General features: G+C 45.1%; 1 protein-coding gene across 3 annotated transcripts in view; it reads left to right on the forward strand.

Annotated features, from left to right (window-relative positions):
- The window catches only part of LOC138579573 (embryonic polyadenylate-binding protein-like), a 1702133-nt gene extending 1687664 nt beyond the window's left edge, over positions 1-14469 (forward strand). For 2 of the 3 annotated variants that reach the window (XM_069649846.1, XM_069649845.1), the window contains exons 14-15: positions 4981-5111; positions 14041-14294. In XM_069649846.1, coding sequence (XP_069505947.1) covers positions 4981-5111; positions 14041-14199 — 290 coding nt within the window. In that variant the 3' untranslated portion in view covers positions 14200-14294. Of the gene's footprint in view, positions 1-4980; positions 5112-14036 lie in introns of all 3 variants that reach the window. The other variant, XM_069649847.1, reaches the window with a different exon arrangement.
- Positions 14470-15343: the final 874 nt, after the last annotated feature.

Genomic DNA, 15343 nt, shown 5'->3' on the forward strand with positions numbered 1-15343 from the left:
GGAGGGGGAGTAGGACCCCTGGACAGGGTTGCCTTAGCAACCCATGTCACACTCTGTCATGATAGGCTGGAGGGTCTCCCGCCAAGATGACCACTCCACTGTGTGAGTGACAGCTAGGCTGTATGAATGGGGAACTTTTTGCATAAAAGCAGGGTCCTGAGGACTGGAAAAGAAAGACGTTGCCACTGGAACTAGGAAGCCGAAGAGGAGAGAAGCCAAAGACATCTGCAAAGACTGAACCACCGGTGAAGCCCTGCTGCAGCGTCTCACCACTTTTCTCCACACGACGAGAGAAAATCTTTACCTGCAAGAGCCTTCTTCCCTTGAACTGGTGGGGCCAACCACTTTGCCAATCGCCTTCCCGGACCTGCCTTGGTCGAATCTCCCATACACTGTACTCGGAGGCCGGATAGCCAGGCACCAGTCCACCCAGACCGCGATTTTAAGGAGCGTACCGTTTATTCGTTGGGCAGCACCGCGGCAGGTTTCATCCCTGGATAGTGCAGTAACTCGAACCTTCCTCCACGACGAGAACCTCTCTTCCTCTGCTGGATCACCCGAACTGCAGGAACAACCGCCACCGCAGGAGCCACTTCTCCATTTTAAGGTACATTGTTCCGCCAATCCGCCCTTTTTTCGCGGTAGCACTAAAGGTGTTTTAAATCCTTTACCTACCTGTTGGGTTGGCCGCCCCTCTCTTTTAACATTGTCTTTTCAACGTCTGCATCCGCCTTTTCCACTTCAACCAAAGACTTGACTGCAGCTACAAGAATGTTTTGCTCCTGGGCCCTTGCCCTGTATCAACTGACTCTGGCACAGCCCTACTGACTCTGGTCACATTTGTTAGACCTGCCTTTTTAGATTGATTCTCAGCTAGAACTGTGTGGTGCACCTATTTCTTTTAACTACCCTTTCCTTCCCATTTTTTAACTTTGTGGAATGCCATTTTGCTCATTTTTCATTGAAGTATTGCTTATACTGATACACTGCCTTGCTTAAACTGGTTCACAAACTGATGGGAAGTGTTTCTAGGGTGGGTAAGAACCTATTTCTATACAACTTGTACTTTCCCTCCCTTGTGAGGAATTGTTAGAGGATCCCTCATGTGTAGTTGTCACTGTGCCGTTTTGCTCAGTTTTCACTCTGGTTCACTTGGTCTACAATTTAACTTGGGAGTGTTTATTTTTCCTTTGTCTTAACTTGCTTGATGACTGTGATGCATGTGTTTTATTAGAAGTGTATAAAATAAATATATATCTACTTTTTAAATACAAAGCTTTGATCAGTGTTTCCTTGTGTTATAGTCTAGTGGGCCTATTGTGTAAACCTTGAATACTGCTCATCTCCCTCTTGAGATAAGTCTGACTGCTCAGCCACAGCTACCAGCTAAATCTTTGTGGTACAGACTGATACCAAAAGGGGATTTATTGCTCTCACCTGTAGTCCTAATTTTGTGTAGTGCTCCCTAAGGGAACTGCACAGGATTCTGCCTAACACCTCTGAGACTGTTAACCCTTAAAACTATTTTTAGTTGCGGTCACTTCCGCTCGCAGAGTGAGTTGCAGGCACTTTCAGTTAAGCCACCCTTCGCTGTTTCATAAGGACAGGGTTGCCCTTAGAGTTCGTCCTTCCTTTCTTCCGAAAGTTTTCTCGGAATTTCATTTAAGCCAGAAGGTCATTCTTCTGGCATTTTATCCTCCTCCGCATCCTGGTAAGGAAGAGGAAAGGCTCCATAGGTTGGATCCTAGGAGAGCTTTAAGTTTCTACATTTCACGCATGTCCCGGGTCAGAGTGGACGATCAGCTCTTTATAGGTTACGCTGGAAGGCGTTTGGGACAAGCTGTTACTAAGCAGACTTTGTCTAGATGGATTATCTTGGCAATTTCTGAATGTTACCGCTTGGCAGGTAAGGACCCTCCGGTTGGCTTACGGGCCCATTCTACTAGGGGTATTGCTGCCTCTACTGCCCTGCAGAGGGGCGTTCCTATTCGAAACATCTGTGAAGCAGCCACTTGGGCTTCGGTCCATACTTTTGTACGACACTGCTCCCTAGATTCCATCCATGGGCAGGATCTGGCCTTTGGCAAGATGGTCCTTTACTCTGCAATTTGATTGGACATTCTAAATTTCTATATTCTAAATTCTTTTTCCCTCCATACGTTGGTACAGCTTTGGGAGTCTGTCATAGATATGGAATACGTCAGAGGACCCAATCCCCTCAAAGAACAAATAACTGGTAACGTTCTTTCGATGGGATGGTCCGACGACGTATTCCATATCACTCCCTCCCTACCTGCCCCGCTACAGAATTTCGTATGCGATTGCAAGGCTTTCTGTGGTCATACTGGCAGTAGTTTGGTGCCACAAGTTCTGGGGGAAAAAACTACAACTAAGGCTACAGGCGTCCAAAAACTAGAGAAACGTCAGGCTTTGTTGTTCCCTTGCATAAATACCCCAAGTGTACAGAATCAAATTTAGAATGGTCTGCAAAATAAACCAGACGCTTCACGAGGGACAGAGATGGATTTGCGTTTAAGATAATCCAAGCAGTCTGAGAAACGACACAGCAACTTATTGTTGCTAACAATAATGTAATGCCAAACAGAATCACTCTACAAAAGAAACGCGAAGTAGACCCATTGTAGTCCGTACCCATTTGTTAAATAATAAAGGGCAATAAAAGTGCCTTGAAATGTCTTCACATAGTGTAGTAACTCACCCCAATCGTCTCTCCAATAGCAATAGAATCTCCTTGAAGAAACAACAACGTTGCTGTAAATGGGGTATGAGAATGTAGCCATCCTTTGAGATCCTTTAAGTTCAGTTAGCCTTCCCAGAGCATAAAAACCTAATCAGTGAATTTCTTCCACCATTGTATGCATTGTTGCTATAGATTATGCTAAAATGTTACAAATAACTTCATACATCCATCCATAGGAAGATTGGCTATACGAGGGAGGAAAACATGCTCCCGTGCTTGTCTCTTTAATCTGTTGACGCAACTCTTTTGAACGCTGTAAAATAGGAAAAGCCAATAAGGTTGGATTCTCTCTGTAATATTGTTTTCAAGAAATTATAAGTTGCCCCTTGTGTCATGGAAGTAGTAAGAGGAGAAACAATGCAGGGACATATGTTCCATGTAATATTTTTAAGAATCATAAAAAGCTGTTCTTTGTATTATGTAAATATCTCATAGGTTCGACATTGTTTGTATCTGTTTTGTTAGTTTCTGCGGCTTGTAAGACACATTGTTGAATAAAGCCAATTGATTTTTTTTGTCCTCATTTGTTGTCCTCTTTATAGGATATATTGAATTGAACCGTTCTGTTTCCACCCCGGTTTTCTCAGCCCCAGTGTCCTTCAGTATGTGTCGCTGCTGTCTTGCTAGATGCTGTGAGAAATCTCTTCAGTTCCACTCTGATCCACCCCCTGTGTCATATATTTGCCAAAAAGGACACACAGACCCACCATGAGGTCTCTAAGCTATCACTTGAAATCAGAAAGAGGTATTGTAAAACGTGAGGTAAAAGTTGCTTACAAGCTCATACTCATGGGCCTCTGAAGGCAGCAGAGGACAGTTGTTAGAGAATGACCAGATTGCATCGGGATGCAGTAATAAAATCGCAGTACAAATGTCGCCTGTACAAAAAATTGTTGCAAAAATGCCATGGTTTGAACTGTTAAAGGTGTACCCCATTACACCATTTAAGGGGAGCAAGGGTTGCGGGAGTGTCCCCCTTTGCCCTTAAATGGTATAATGGGTGCTGGGGGTGTTCCCCGCATCCTTTACATGGATTGTGGCGGCAAAACCGCTGCCTTTTTGCTGCAATATTTTGTGTCCACGCCCATTTTTGCAACAATTTTAACACATGGAACCATTGCATCTAGTAGGATGATGTTGTTGAATGTGTAGTTGAGATCCTGATGTGGTCCATAATAAATATATGGTGCTTTTCAGAGACCAGTTTGAGCTTGTGTTTAATGCATATATTAAGGACGAATACACGTCTGTAAATTGTTCTTGAGAAGGGATTGCCAGGAAAATGCAGAGTGCCTAGTAGATGGCTCAACAGTTTGTGATTGATGTCCCAAAAACAGGGTATGGTCTCGCCAGTGCTCCTTGAATTGGATTAGGAGTAATTCAGGTCGTAGAAATTGTGCCATTTAGAGAATTTTGAGTTAGGCTGTTATAGATGACAGACCAAATGTTTAAGCCTTTAAAACTAGCTTCCTTAACAGAGGCAACTGGAGCGCCTAGTAAAATGGCAAAAGGACACAAATAGATTTAAGTTACTTGTAGCAGACACAGAAGGAAGGAGTTTTTTAAAAGCATGCTGGGAATGTTGCTATTGTTGAGATTAGTTGACCAAGTAGAATTTAACTGTACATCAAACCGCACCTTACTGGTTATGCCCAAAAACCTGAAACATGTCTTATATTGATTGGATTCATGTGCAGAGAGGAACTGGCAAAGCAATTTCTCAATTGGCTTTCATTGGTGGCTGGATAGCAAAGAGCCTGGCGATTGTTGATTTTAAGTTGATCTTAAGATTCCTTTTTTCATTTTCGTTCCTTATCCTTAGTTTCAGCTGAGTGAGTATAGTCTTGATGTGAAGAGAGCTCTAAAGTACAACTATTTGAAACATTTGACCAGTGGGTTTAGTGGATGACCGAGCAAACAAACACGTGGGGCCGTGATATTGAAAAGCTTGTGTTGTAAATTCTCATACCTGGTCATCTAAATCACTAACTACATGTTTGGTGTTGTCTGACTATCGTTCGTATTGCAAATCTTTTTTAAATTTAAAAAAAGTGTCCACATTTTTAATATTTTACTGAAGTATCTGTCAAGTAAATTAAACTTCTGAAGCAATGGTTCTACATAGTATTTATTTTGAGTGGGTTCTCCATGCTTCAGATGGGGAGTTCATCTGCAGTATTGTGCTTTTCTCACATTTAGGAATGTTTTTCTTTGTGTAGGTGAGCGCCTTTATCCCTTAATTCATGTCATCCATTCTTCATTGGCTGGAAAAATCACAGGGATGCTGTTGGAAATTGACAATTCAGAACTGCTCCATATGCTGGAATCTCCAGAGTCCCTGCATTCCAAGGTACTGTCCTCATGAATATTTTAAACTATCCATGGCATATTTCTGTATCTTATGAGCGTTTTATACTTTGCCAAGTCATCACCACAGTAATCTCACAGCATTTGACTTTTCTGGAAATTAGCATATTGCTCACACTCGAGCAGTATACACACCTTGGTCAGCCATAGAAAAAGAAGCAGTTGAAATATAAAATACTCCTTTGTCCCGTCTGCTTTCCTCCATTCTGTATGGGGCGTCCCTCGCTAGGAAAGGGAGACAACCTTTTTCACCAGAAAAATAAAAGTCCCATTTAAATAGATGCGTCCGGGAGCTTGGCCCTGGGAGCATGCACTTGCCTGTCTCCGCCCACCAGCACCACTCCCCAGTCTTCTTTTCCGCATCGATGGGAACGGACCACTTCCAACAGCGCTGCTGGATTAGACCTCAGCCTAGAAATTCCATGCGCTCTTCCCTAGTGAAGTACTTTGGTCTTCTTTTTTCTTGTCTTATTCAGATACCTCTGTCGCCACACTCCTCACTGGCGCATGTCGACGTCAACTGGCTTCAGCAGGTGTCCAGCCTGCGAGGGCTCTTCCCTATGTCCGACCCCCACGCTCTCTGCCTCCGCTGCCTTGGCCCGACCACGGCTGGGAGGGTTGTACCCTGTACGAAGCGCTCATACCGCACGCTCTGAAGAACAGGCTAGCTCGGTGGAGGGAGCTCTTCGCAAGGTCGCCTCCGGAGGACTTAAAAGAATTCATCAAACACAAGTCCAGGCCCAAGGTAGGGGCACTGTTTTCATCCGCACCCCGCAAAGGCGACTCCTTCCCCCCCCCCGACCCCCCCTGGGAGCGCCTGAGTGGGAGGGACCTATCGGGTCCTTGTACCAGTGCAGGTACCGAGGCTGCTTCAGCTACCGGCCACCAGGCGAGGGATCGCAAGATCCTACTGGTGACTGCGCTGGGGGACCGCAAGGTTCTATTACCGGGTTTACGCCCCAGTACCGGACAGATGTCAGAGGGGTCGCCTGTAAGCAGCACTACCGGGCCCCGTCCTGAGGTGCAGGGCAGGACTCGCACTCACCGCCAAGAGTCCTGGAAGAGGCCGGACCCAGCGCGGCATGTGCCACGATAGGCACATGGCATGCAGCCCGACAAGATGGCCGCCGGGCCAGACAAAATGGCAGCTCGCCCGACACCATCCCCCCTTCAAGGGACCAGGTAGGGGAACAAGCTTCAGGTGAGACTGGTCTTCACTGGGCACGTGGCCTACAGCATACCCTTCAGCGTCGCAGGGCAGATACACCCTGCATGCAGGAAAGCAGTGTGTGCCCAGGTCTCGGCGCCCTCAGGGCCCCGTGCCACCAAAGCGCTCATCAGCCTGTGAGGATTGGTTTTTGGAAACATTCCTGACACTAATGAGGTCTCTGCAGATGGGCACCATCCTCAAGGATGTGATCAGGTACATGGTCCCTCTGGTTCTGCCGCTAGCACCCACGGCCACTCTGCCCTTGGTTCCGGCACCTTCGGCTCGAATGCAGCCCCGGCTGCCAGTCTCGGCAGCCCTGTATCAGCCGACGGCTCCTGTCAGTACGCCACAGCCCTAGGCTCCCAGCATGCCTCCTGCTGCACCTTACCAACAGGACACCTTGGTGGACCTGGATGAGGAGGAGGACACACCTTCGTCGGCCAATGCTTTTCATGAGCGGCTTGCAGGCCTAGCTGAATACTTGGGGCTTCCACAGCCTGAGGTGGAACAACCAGAGGCGGGGGTCTTGGCGGAGGTCCTCACTCTACGCCCCACGGCTAGAACGTGTATTCCAATGCAAAAGGATGTGGTGGCACTTGGCAAAAAAGATGGCTTAAACCTCATTCTATGCAGCCTACCAACAAGTGCCTCAACGCCAAGTACAGGCAGATGAAGGGGGATCCAGTCTTGCTGTAGGCACATCCCCAGCCACACTCATCGGTGATCGCTGTAGCCTCAATCTACTCCAAGCCATAATCGTCCTCGGCCATATCAGCCTCTGCACTCCTGGGCAAGGAGGAGAAGATCCTGGAAGCATACGGAAAGGAAATCTATTCCAACGCTTCACTTAATCTTCGTCAGTCCAATGCAGATGCTATTCTTGCTGCTGCCAAACAAAGGCTCTGGCGGGAAATCGCTGACTTTCTTCTGGAACTTCTGGTACAGAGCCAGGTGCGCTTCAAGGTGGGGCTGGCCAAAACCAAGATTGTAGCGCAGGACATTATGGAGTCCACAGTGGCTCACATTAACACCTCAGGTCGTGCCATTTGCATTGCTACGGACATGAGAATAACGGCCTGGCTACGGCCGACCAAGTTCAACCCGGACGTCCAGGAGCATATACTGGACTTTCCATTCGAGGGTGGCTATTTATTCCATTCCACAATGGACAAGGAACTGGATAAGTACAGTTACCAGATTGCCAAATACGTATCCATCCTAACTAAGGCCACTCCTAAGGCATATAGCCAAACGCACCCACGTTCAGACAAGTAGTCGGTCTTTCGGAGGGTTCCACGGCATCCATGAAAGACAGTCCAGTCAACCAGACAGATCCCTGTGCCAGCACTGGCGCAAGCAGCACAAGGGCTTTTTCCAGTCCCCCTCCTCGGTCCCAGCCTCAGACAGCTCATGACACGCCCATTACAGATCCACAAATCTCCGGTGGGGGGCAGGTTTGCCCTTCACTTCCAATGCTGGCGTGTAAGGTTCACATACCCCTGGATACTATCGGTAGTATCCTCTGGCTTCCGCCTACCTCTCCCTCCTTCTCCTCCCCGCCGCTCCTACAGATTGAGACAGCAACTCTGTTGGCGGAAATGTGCTCACTCGTAGAGTCAGGCAGTGGAGTCTGGGCTTCTATTCATTATTTTTGCCATACACAAGAAGAACCAGGCGGGCTTGAGAGTTGTGTTGGACCTTTCCACCCTGAACCTTTACCTTCCACTTCAAATGTTGAAGATGGTTACCCCAGCGCTAATAGCGGAGACATTGTGCATGGGAGACTGGATGTGTTCCTCGGATTAGAAGGATGCTTCCTGCAGGTCCCGATCTGGCAACCCCATCGGTCCTTTCTGAGGTTCAGGGGTTTCCATTTCCAATACAAAGTTCTACCCTTCGGCCTCAATTCGGCCCCAGGGGTCTTTACAAGACTCATGAACTCAGTGGCAGCCCTTCTCATGGCCCAAGGTTACCATGTCTATCCATACCTAGACTGGCTTGTCAGGGCAAGGTCTCCGGAGGCAGTCCACCACATCGCCTCCGCCCTCATGAATACACTACACGAGCTGGGATTTTCCATCAATCTCAAGAATTCGCAACTTGAGCCTACACAGAATGTAACGTTCCTGGCCCTCATCTAGGATACAAGTTTTCCCCTCAGAGGACAAGATCACAGCCATCAAAAGCCACTGGGCATTTTCTCAGCAGAACAGTGACCTCGGCATGGTGGTACCAACACCTCTTGGGCATCATGGCGGCATGTCTCCTGGCAGTGCTGCACACTAGGCTCAAAACAAGGCGATTGCAGTTGCACTTCGCAGCCTCCTGGAGTCAGTAAAAGGGTTCCCAGGCGGAGCTGGTCAGCATCCCGCTTCATCTCCACCAGGACCTAGTCTGGTGGAGCACAGACTACAACTTGCAGATAGGCAGGCCCCTGCAGTGGGTCATTAGTCCGAGAAGCAGCGTACTACTGTCCTGCACTTCATGGATCCTATCATAATCCCTAATGACAAATGGAATCATATCTGGCATCAGTATGACGCACACTTCGTAACCAGTGTAGGGTAGAATAGCATCCCGCAACAGACTAATAACCAGGTGAGGCCAATTAGTGAGCTGATGGTAATAATCATAAGCAGTTGTTCAAAAAGAATTGGAGCATGAGGAGCTCAGCAGTGCAACATTTTTTAACATAGTTCTGATTTCAGCTGATTATGGAACTTGTTCGGCAACAATTAAACTTATTGCGAGTTCTGAAAGGTGCATTCATTAGTCATAAGGCGTAGCTCATCACAGCAGGACATATGGAAGTCTGTTAGGGAGAATTCTCCAGAATGGCTTATTTCCCTTACCTACTGAGTCGCTCAGCAGCTTTGCTGGATTTCTAGGATTTATTTCTTTCACCTGGTAACTGCAATGTTCCCTCTAATGATTTTGGAACCTTTCGTGCGCACTTTATTTTTCCATGTGTGCAATTAACTCACGAGGTAAGCTACTTTGTGAGCATGCGTAATTAGTGAGCTACTACCATCTCCAAAGAGAGTTTGGAGAGGAATTGCCCTTTTCAAAGCACTGCAATTTTTCACTAATCTGCATAAAAGCTGCATCTTACAACACTTTTTCCAAACACATAGGTTAAAAAAATAAATATTTTATGTGATCATAAAGAGAACCAGTTCAAGACCTCAAGGTATGCCACAGTAGCTAGCAAAAGTGCTTTTGTGCAGAGAAAAATATGTGCTTTATGTCACTGGAAAAACAATTGTGGGTGTATTACAAAGAAAACAAATATTGTTTTTCATAACTGATGTGGCTGTCAAAAATCAGACCGGATACAATATTTGCAGATGGAATAAAAACAACTAAAAGCAATGTGTCAGAAAGCATGCCAATATGGTTTTTTGTGCCACTTTAATGAAGTAGTTCAAGGGCCATGAGAATATGCCTCCCGTAAAGTGTGTAAGGATAAGTGCGTCAGAATAACCGCACCACAGAATGATGATCAAAATGTCCTATCTTCTACTTACTATCGACATTATGTTGTCCTGTGAGTTACTCAAAACCAGCCTTACAGCTTAGAGACATACACCATCCATTTGGAATCACTAAAAACCAAAATATTTGCCAAATAAAAGTAGGAAACAATAAACACATAGGAACCAACCCCTGGCTTCTGCCCACAAGTCACTGATATATTTTCTAATCCGTGATCAGCAGAGCAGTGGCGTAGGAAGGAACTCTAATATTTCTGACCAATCTCAAGACGAATTTTAATGGCAAAGAACATCTTCTTTAATAAGCATAAAGTATTCCTGTTGGCGAAGCCAATTACTTCTTTACTCTCTGAAGAATCATTTCACTCTAAGTAGGAAGTACATTCTTATCCGAGCCTTGCTTGTAACCCTGACCTAGAAAGTAAAATGACAGGGCACATAATATTTTGCAAGCAAAACATATTTAATGCCTCACAATGATATTATATGCATTTTAAGAAAATGTCATGAATCTGCAGGTTCACAATTATTTTGCATAGCATACACGATTGCAACTTATTCCACCCTTATGTTGTTGGGTAGGATAATACATCTAAAAAGTGAAATCATTATTGTATAACATCGAATTACAATATCATTTTAAGGTCTATGCACAATGCAACTCTGAACACTTGGAAAGGATGCAAATTCTGTGAAAAGCATTCTACTGTCTGAATATCCATTGCCCTAATACTATAGACTGGTAATAACTGGCATAGCCCATACCCATTATCCGTTGCAGGCCAAGTAAGTGATATTGCGTTGTTGCTTGCCACTTATAGGGTAATGTTATTTTAGTTTTATAATTCGTTAACGTGCAAGGGACCACTTCAAAGCGCTTGCGTGTCAAATGTACTAAGAATAGGAAGCATGGGATGAGGTTGCACGTCCAAGTAGCCTGTTTAGCTACAGTCAGTATCTGATAATTAGGTTAAATAGTGTGGGTGATGCTTTTATTATTTGTGTATTTAATGAGTGCAGACCTGGCTCTGGGCATCAACAGAGTGCTTTACAATCGTAGGGGGAAGAACACAGTGAGGGAAACAGACAAGAGAATTGGAGCTAACAGGGGAGGGCAACAGTGGCAAATTTGCAGCAAGAGATCTACAAGCAACCAGGAAGGAGACCGTGGGGGGGCAGATCAGAGTCTCGGGTACAATGGGGAGTGGAGAGTGTGTGGGCCTATGTGTTACGGAGGAGCCATCCTTGAAGAGGAAGGTCTTGAGCTCTTTCTTGAACTGTAGCAGCAATGGGGTAAGTCTGATGTTGATGGTAGGAGTAGGAGGTTCCAGAGTCTTGGAGCATAGTCAAGAAGGCTGTTCTTCTCATTTTTTTCCTTCCTGCCCCATCAGAGTTCAAGCCTTCACGTTTCCTTACTTCTGGTGGATTGCAGGCCTCTGGAGATGCTGAGTTTCTCAGTGAGGTAGGTTGGGCACTTCAGGGTGACAGCCTGGTAGATGATGCAACAAGATTTGAAGATACTGGCTTGCAGCAGGAACCTGTGCGTTTAGAGGAGGTTCAGGGTTGAATTTCCAGATTCCTTTCATGGTTCGTGCTGCAGAATGCAGGACACATCTCAGGGGTGCCAGGGTAGTCACTGAAAGGCCTTCCAAAAAGGAACTTTTTATAAGGCACGATGAATAACAGAAGTTCTGGTACTTGAACAATATTCACATTACAACAAACATAAAATAAGTGGATGCAGGTACATGTCTGGTAACCTTTCGCAGAGCCAAGAGAGGAAGAGTCAAGGTTGTCTAGTAATATCTAAATATGTTTTGGTGTAGAGGTTAGAGTAAGCGCGTTGTAGACTAAAGCATATGATTCATGGGTGGCCGGGGAACAGTAAAGTCATGCATGCATAGTTGGGTAATGTAAATGAGTTACACCAGAATATCGTGACTAGTTAATTATTTCAATATTTTGAGAAAGCAAATGTCAGGTAATTGTTGTGGCTTGTGCCTTATTAAATCCTTTTGCATAGGTGGGAACTGCTTGTGTGCGCTGCCAAAAATCTTCTGAGCGGCACCCAGCAGGAAGTTGGGCAAGCGCACATGTGCCCAGGTTAGAGGGAACATTGCTGGTAAGAGTGTGAGCCTTCCCCCCCCCCCCCCCCCACTCTTACATGTGTTTTGCTGTGTGTGGTTAACATTTTTGGGTTCATAGACTGTGGAGCTTCACCTACTCCATAGGCATCCTCTTTTTACTGTGTTACACAGCACCTTTAGTGCAGTGACACAGGGTTGTCTTTTTCAGACTTCCCACTTTAAACTCCATTTTCTGGTCTCCCAGAACATGTAAAGTTGCCATTGACTTTATTAGTCTTTTTAAATTCACAGACCCAGTACAAACATCTTACATAGAGTTCTGGAAAGGGTTAATGGTTATCCCTTTTTGTCTGTTTCTCATGGAACATTAGGTACCCTTTCTTTAAGATTTGGCTGGTGGCAGTGGTATCCACCGTATTTTTCCTACCGTGGTCTATTTAAATAGCCTTGGTACTGTTTTAGGCTAAGTTAGTAGCCTTGAACTTAAATCCGCTGGACCCCATTTACTTTTATTTGGTTCCGGCTGGGTTTATTCACCATTTCTTTTTGTAAAGGTCTTTCTCGTGTTTTACTCTGTGCGCAAAAACAGGTCTGGTTCCTTTGTTCGCCGTCCTTTGGCGGGCTTCTGCACAGAAGCCCTCCTTAGACGCCTGAATGTCTGAGGGGGACAGGATGTGAGGGAGGGGTTTGAGACTCCCTGCACAGTGTCTCCTTGGAGACCCATGTCGCACTCTGTATGATTGGCTGTGGTGACTGTCCCGCCAGGACAGCCACCCTGCTGTGTGATTGACAGCCAGGCTGTGTGAATGGGGTAAAACTGCATAAAAAGGAGGTCTCTGGGGCTTGGAAGGCAGAGTCGCCACTAGATCGAGAGAACCGAAGAGAAGCTGAAAGAAGAGGACCACTACCACGACTGAACATCCCAGTGAAGCCCTGCTGCGGGTCCGAATCTCCAAACTTCGACGACAGAAGATCTGCAAGGAATCTTCTTCCCTTGGGCTGGTGGGACCAACCAGTTTGTCAAAAGCCAAGCAAGGCCTCCCTCCCCTGGTCGAATTTGCTGTGCACAGCTGCAGTGACCCAGATAGCCAGGAGGTCCGGACCCTGTTTGGGTTTTAAGGAGCGCACCTTTTATTCGCTGCTTTGCTCTGCTGCTGGTTTCTTCCCTGGGCAGTGCAGGACCCTCCAGTCTTCCTACTTCGTGTCAGTCCGACAGTCGCTTCAGGAACCGTGAGCCTGCAGGTCCTGCCAGGAACTTCTGCCTCAGCTACAGCCTTTTTCTTCATTTAAGGTACTGTTCTAAGCCGGTTGTTCGTTCCGTCCGACCGCGGTGAAAGATTTTGAAATCTTTCACCAATCTGAGGGCTTGTCCTTCTCTACTCTTTTTGTAACTTTTTTCTTCCGACCAACTTCGTTTCAAACTCTTGGCAAAGACTTAACCGTGAACTACTCTGAACTGTGTGATCCTCTGCGAAGACTCTGTACCATTAACATCGGCCCAGGCCTATTGATTTGAATCCTCATTTTAGCAAGCCTTTTCTAGATTGCCCTGCCTACATACTTGTTGGTGCTGCTTAATTTTGTATAACCTTGTCTTTCCCTCCCTTTTAAATTGCTGTAGTGCCATTTTGCTCACACTTCGTTTTGAGCCTAACTTGTCCAGAATTGATTGGGGGTTGTGTAGTATATTAAGAGTGTGATTTTTCCGCTGCTTCACTTAGTGAATTGTTTTACAACTGATGTGTAAATAAATGTACATTCTTTTACTCAGAAACCTTGAGTCAGTGTTTGTTTGAACCATAGTAATTACTGTCCTTTGTGTAACTATTAATACTGCTCACTTTACTCTTGAGATAAGTCTGGCTTCTCAGCCATCTCTACCACTTTACTGTGTAGTACGGGCTTGTACCAAAGGTGAATTTGTACTTTCACTTGTAGTCTTAATTGTGTGTGGTGTTACCAAAGGGTACTGCATATGATTCTGCCTAACAGTCACCTGGTGGCACTTTGATAGAAATCTGTTAGATGGGCAATAATAAATGAAAATGATAAAACTGTTAGTATTTAGTCTTCCACGATTGAGAGGATGCATTTTTAACTGTTATCTTTTTTGGTAGGTAGACGAAGCTGTTGCAGTGCTCCAAGCGCACCATGCGAAAGAAGGTACTCCCAAAAGTGGACAAACACTTATCTGACAGAAGACCTCCTTGGACTCGGTCAAGTGATTTTGTCTATGTAGCAGAACCTATTTTTCAAAGGACAATTGCGGAAAAAAAGTAATTTTTGAACTGGCGTTGCTTTGTGGCTTTGACAAAAATTGGAATTCAAACCTTGGAAAGGATAGTCAAATTGACCATGAAGATTATTTAATTAATTTTCTGTGTATATTGTATGTTATATGTAATTAAATCTAATTATTTTCAAACGTAAGCACTCAGCTGAAAGGGAAATAAGTATTACTGAAAAGTGCAACATTTGGTTGTCTTTAAAATTATAAAGGCATTTGAATTTGTTTTGAAATAAAATGAAGTATATCGATGCAGCCATGCTAAGAGATTTTGTAATTCTGTAATATGATGGGAAGGTGCACCATAGTGAAAGTTTTGCAGCAAAAGTGTACCATGAATGTGTTGGAAAGTCGGTTATCTTTGCTTTAGCTTATGACTTTGTTCTCTTATGCACGCACAATTCAATACATATACGATTTGAACACACATGATTTGTGAAAGAATACTACTAGAAGTGATTAGTTTTGATAGTGTTAGTCGAGAGTCATTGCAGGAAGATAATGGTAGACTATATACTAAATGAATATTCGGCTCTAAAAATAACTACTATTATTTTGTTTATAATAGTCAGTGACTCTTGCACCTACTTACTTTCTGGTATGGATGTGTTGCAGTACACTTTTACATTGTTGGATTTAACTGTGACCACATAAAAGCCTCCAATTTGCATGCTTCCACGTGGATCTGTTAACTTGATCTTTAATTACCTCTTTTATACTATTTGACCCAGTAATCTTTGAGATTGGGTTTGGTCATTGTGTTTGTTTTTTATCGCACGTTCATGCAATTGCTGCACAAAGAGGTTGTACAAGATACAATAACTGGAATTGGAATTACTCCACTACTCTCCGGCTGGTGCTAATGACCCGTCATACTATCCTCTATTAAAGCGGATATACAAAAGTGGAAGACTCTTAGGATTTCGTAGGTGGGCAGAAAGGCTGCAGTTAAGATGTGGATGCTTCTGTGGCTGCTCTACCTTTTCCAGACTATCCCGTTGGCGGTCCTGAATAGTTTCTTGGAGAGTTGGGGAAGATGACCGGCAACTTCATATCAGAGGGAAAGAGGCCAAGGATAAATAGTTTTCTGCTGACATCCCCAAGGAGGGAGGGATGACGCTCCCCAATGTACAACTT

The sequence above is a fragment of the Ambystoma mexicanum genome, chromosome 3p (assembly GCF_040938575.1).
Source record: "Ambystoma mexicanum isolate Mex_15411 chromosome 3p, UKY_AmexF1_1, whole genome shotgun sequence".
NCBI classification, from domain to species: domain Eukaryota; kingdom Metazoa; phylum Chordata; class Amphibia; order Caudata; family Ambystomatidae; genus Ambystoma; species Ambystoma mexicanum.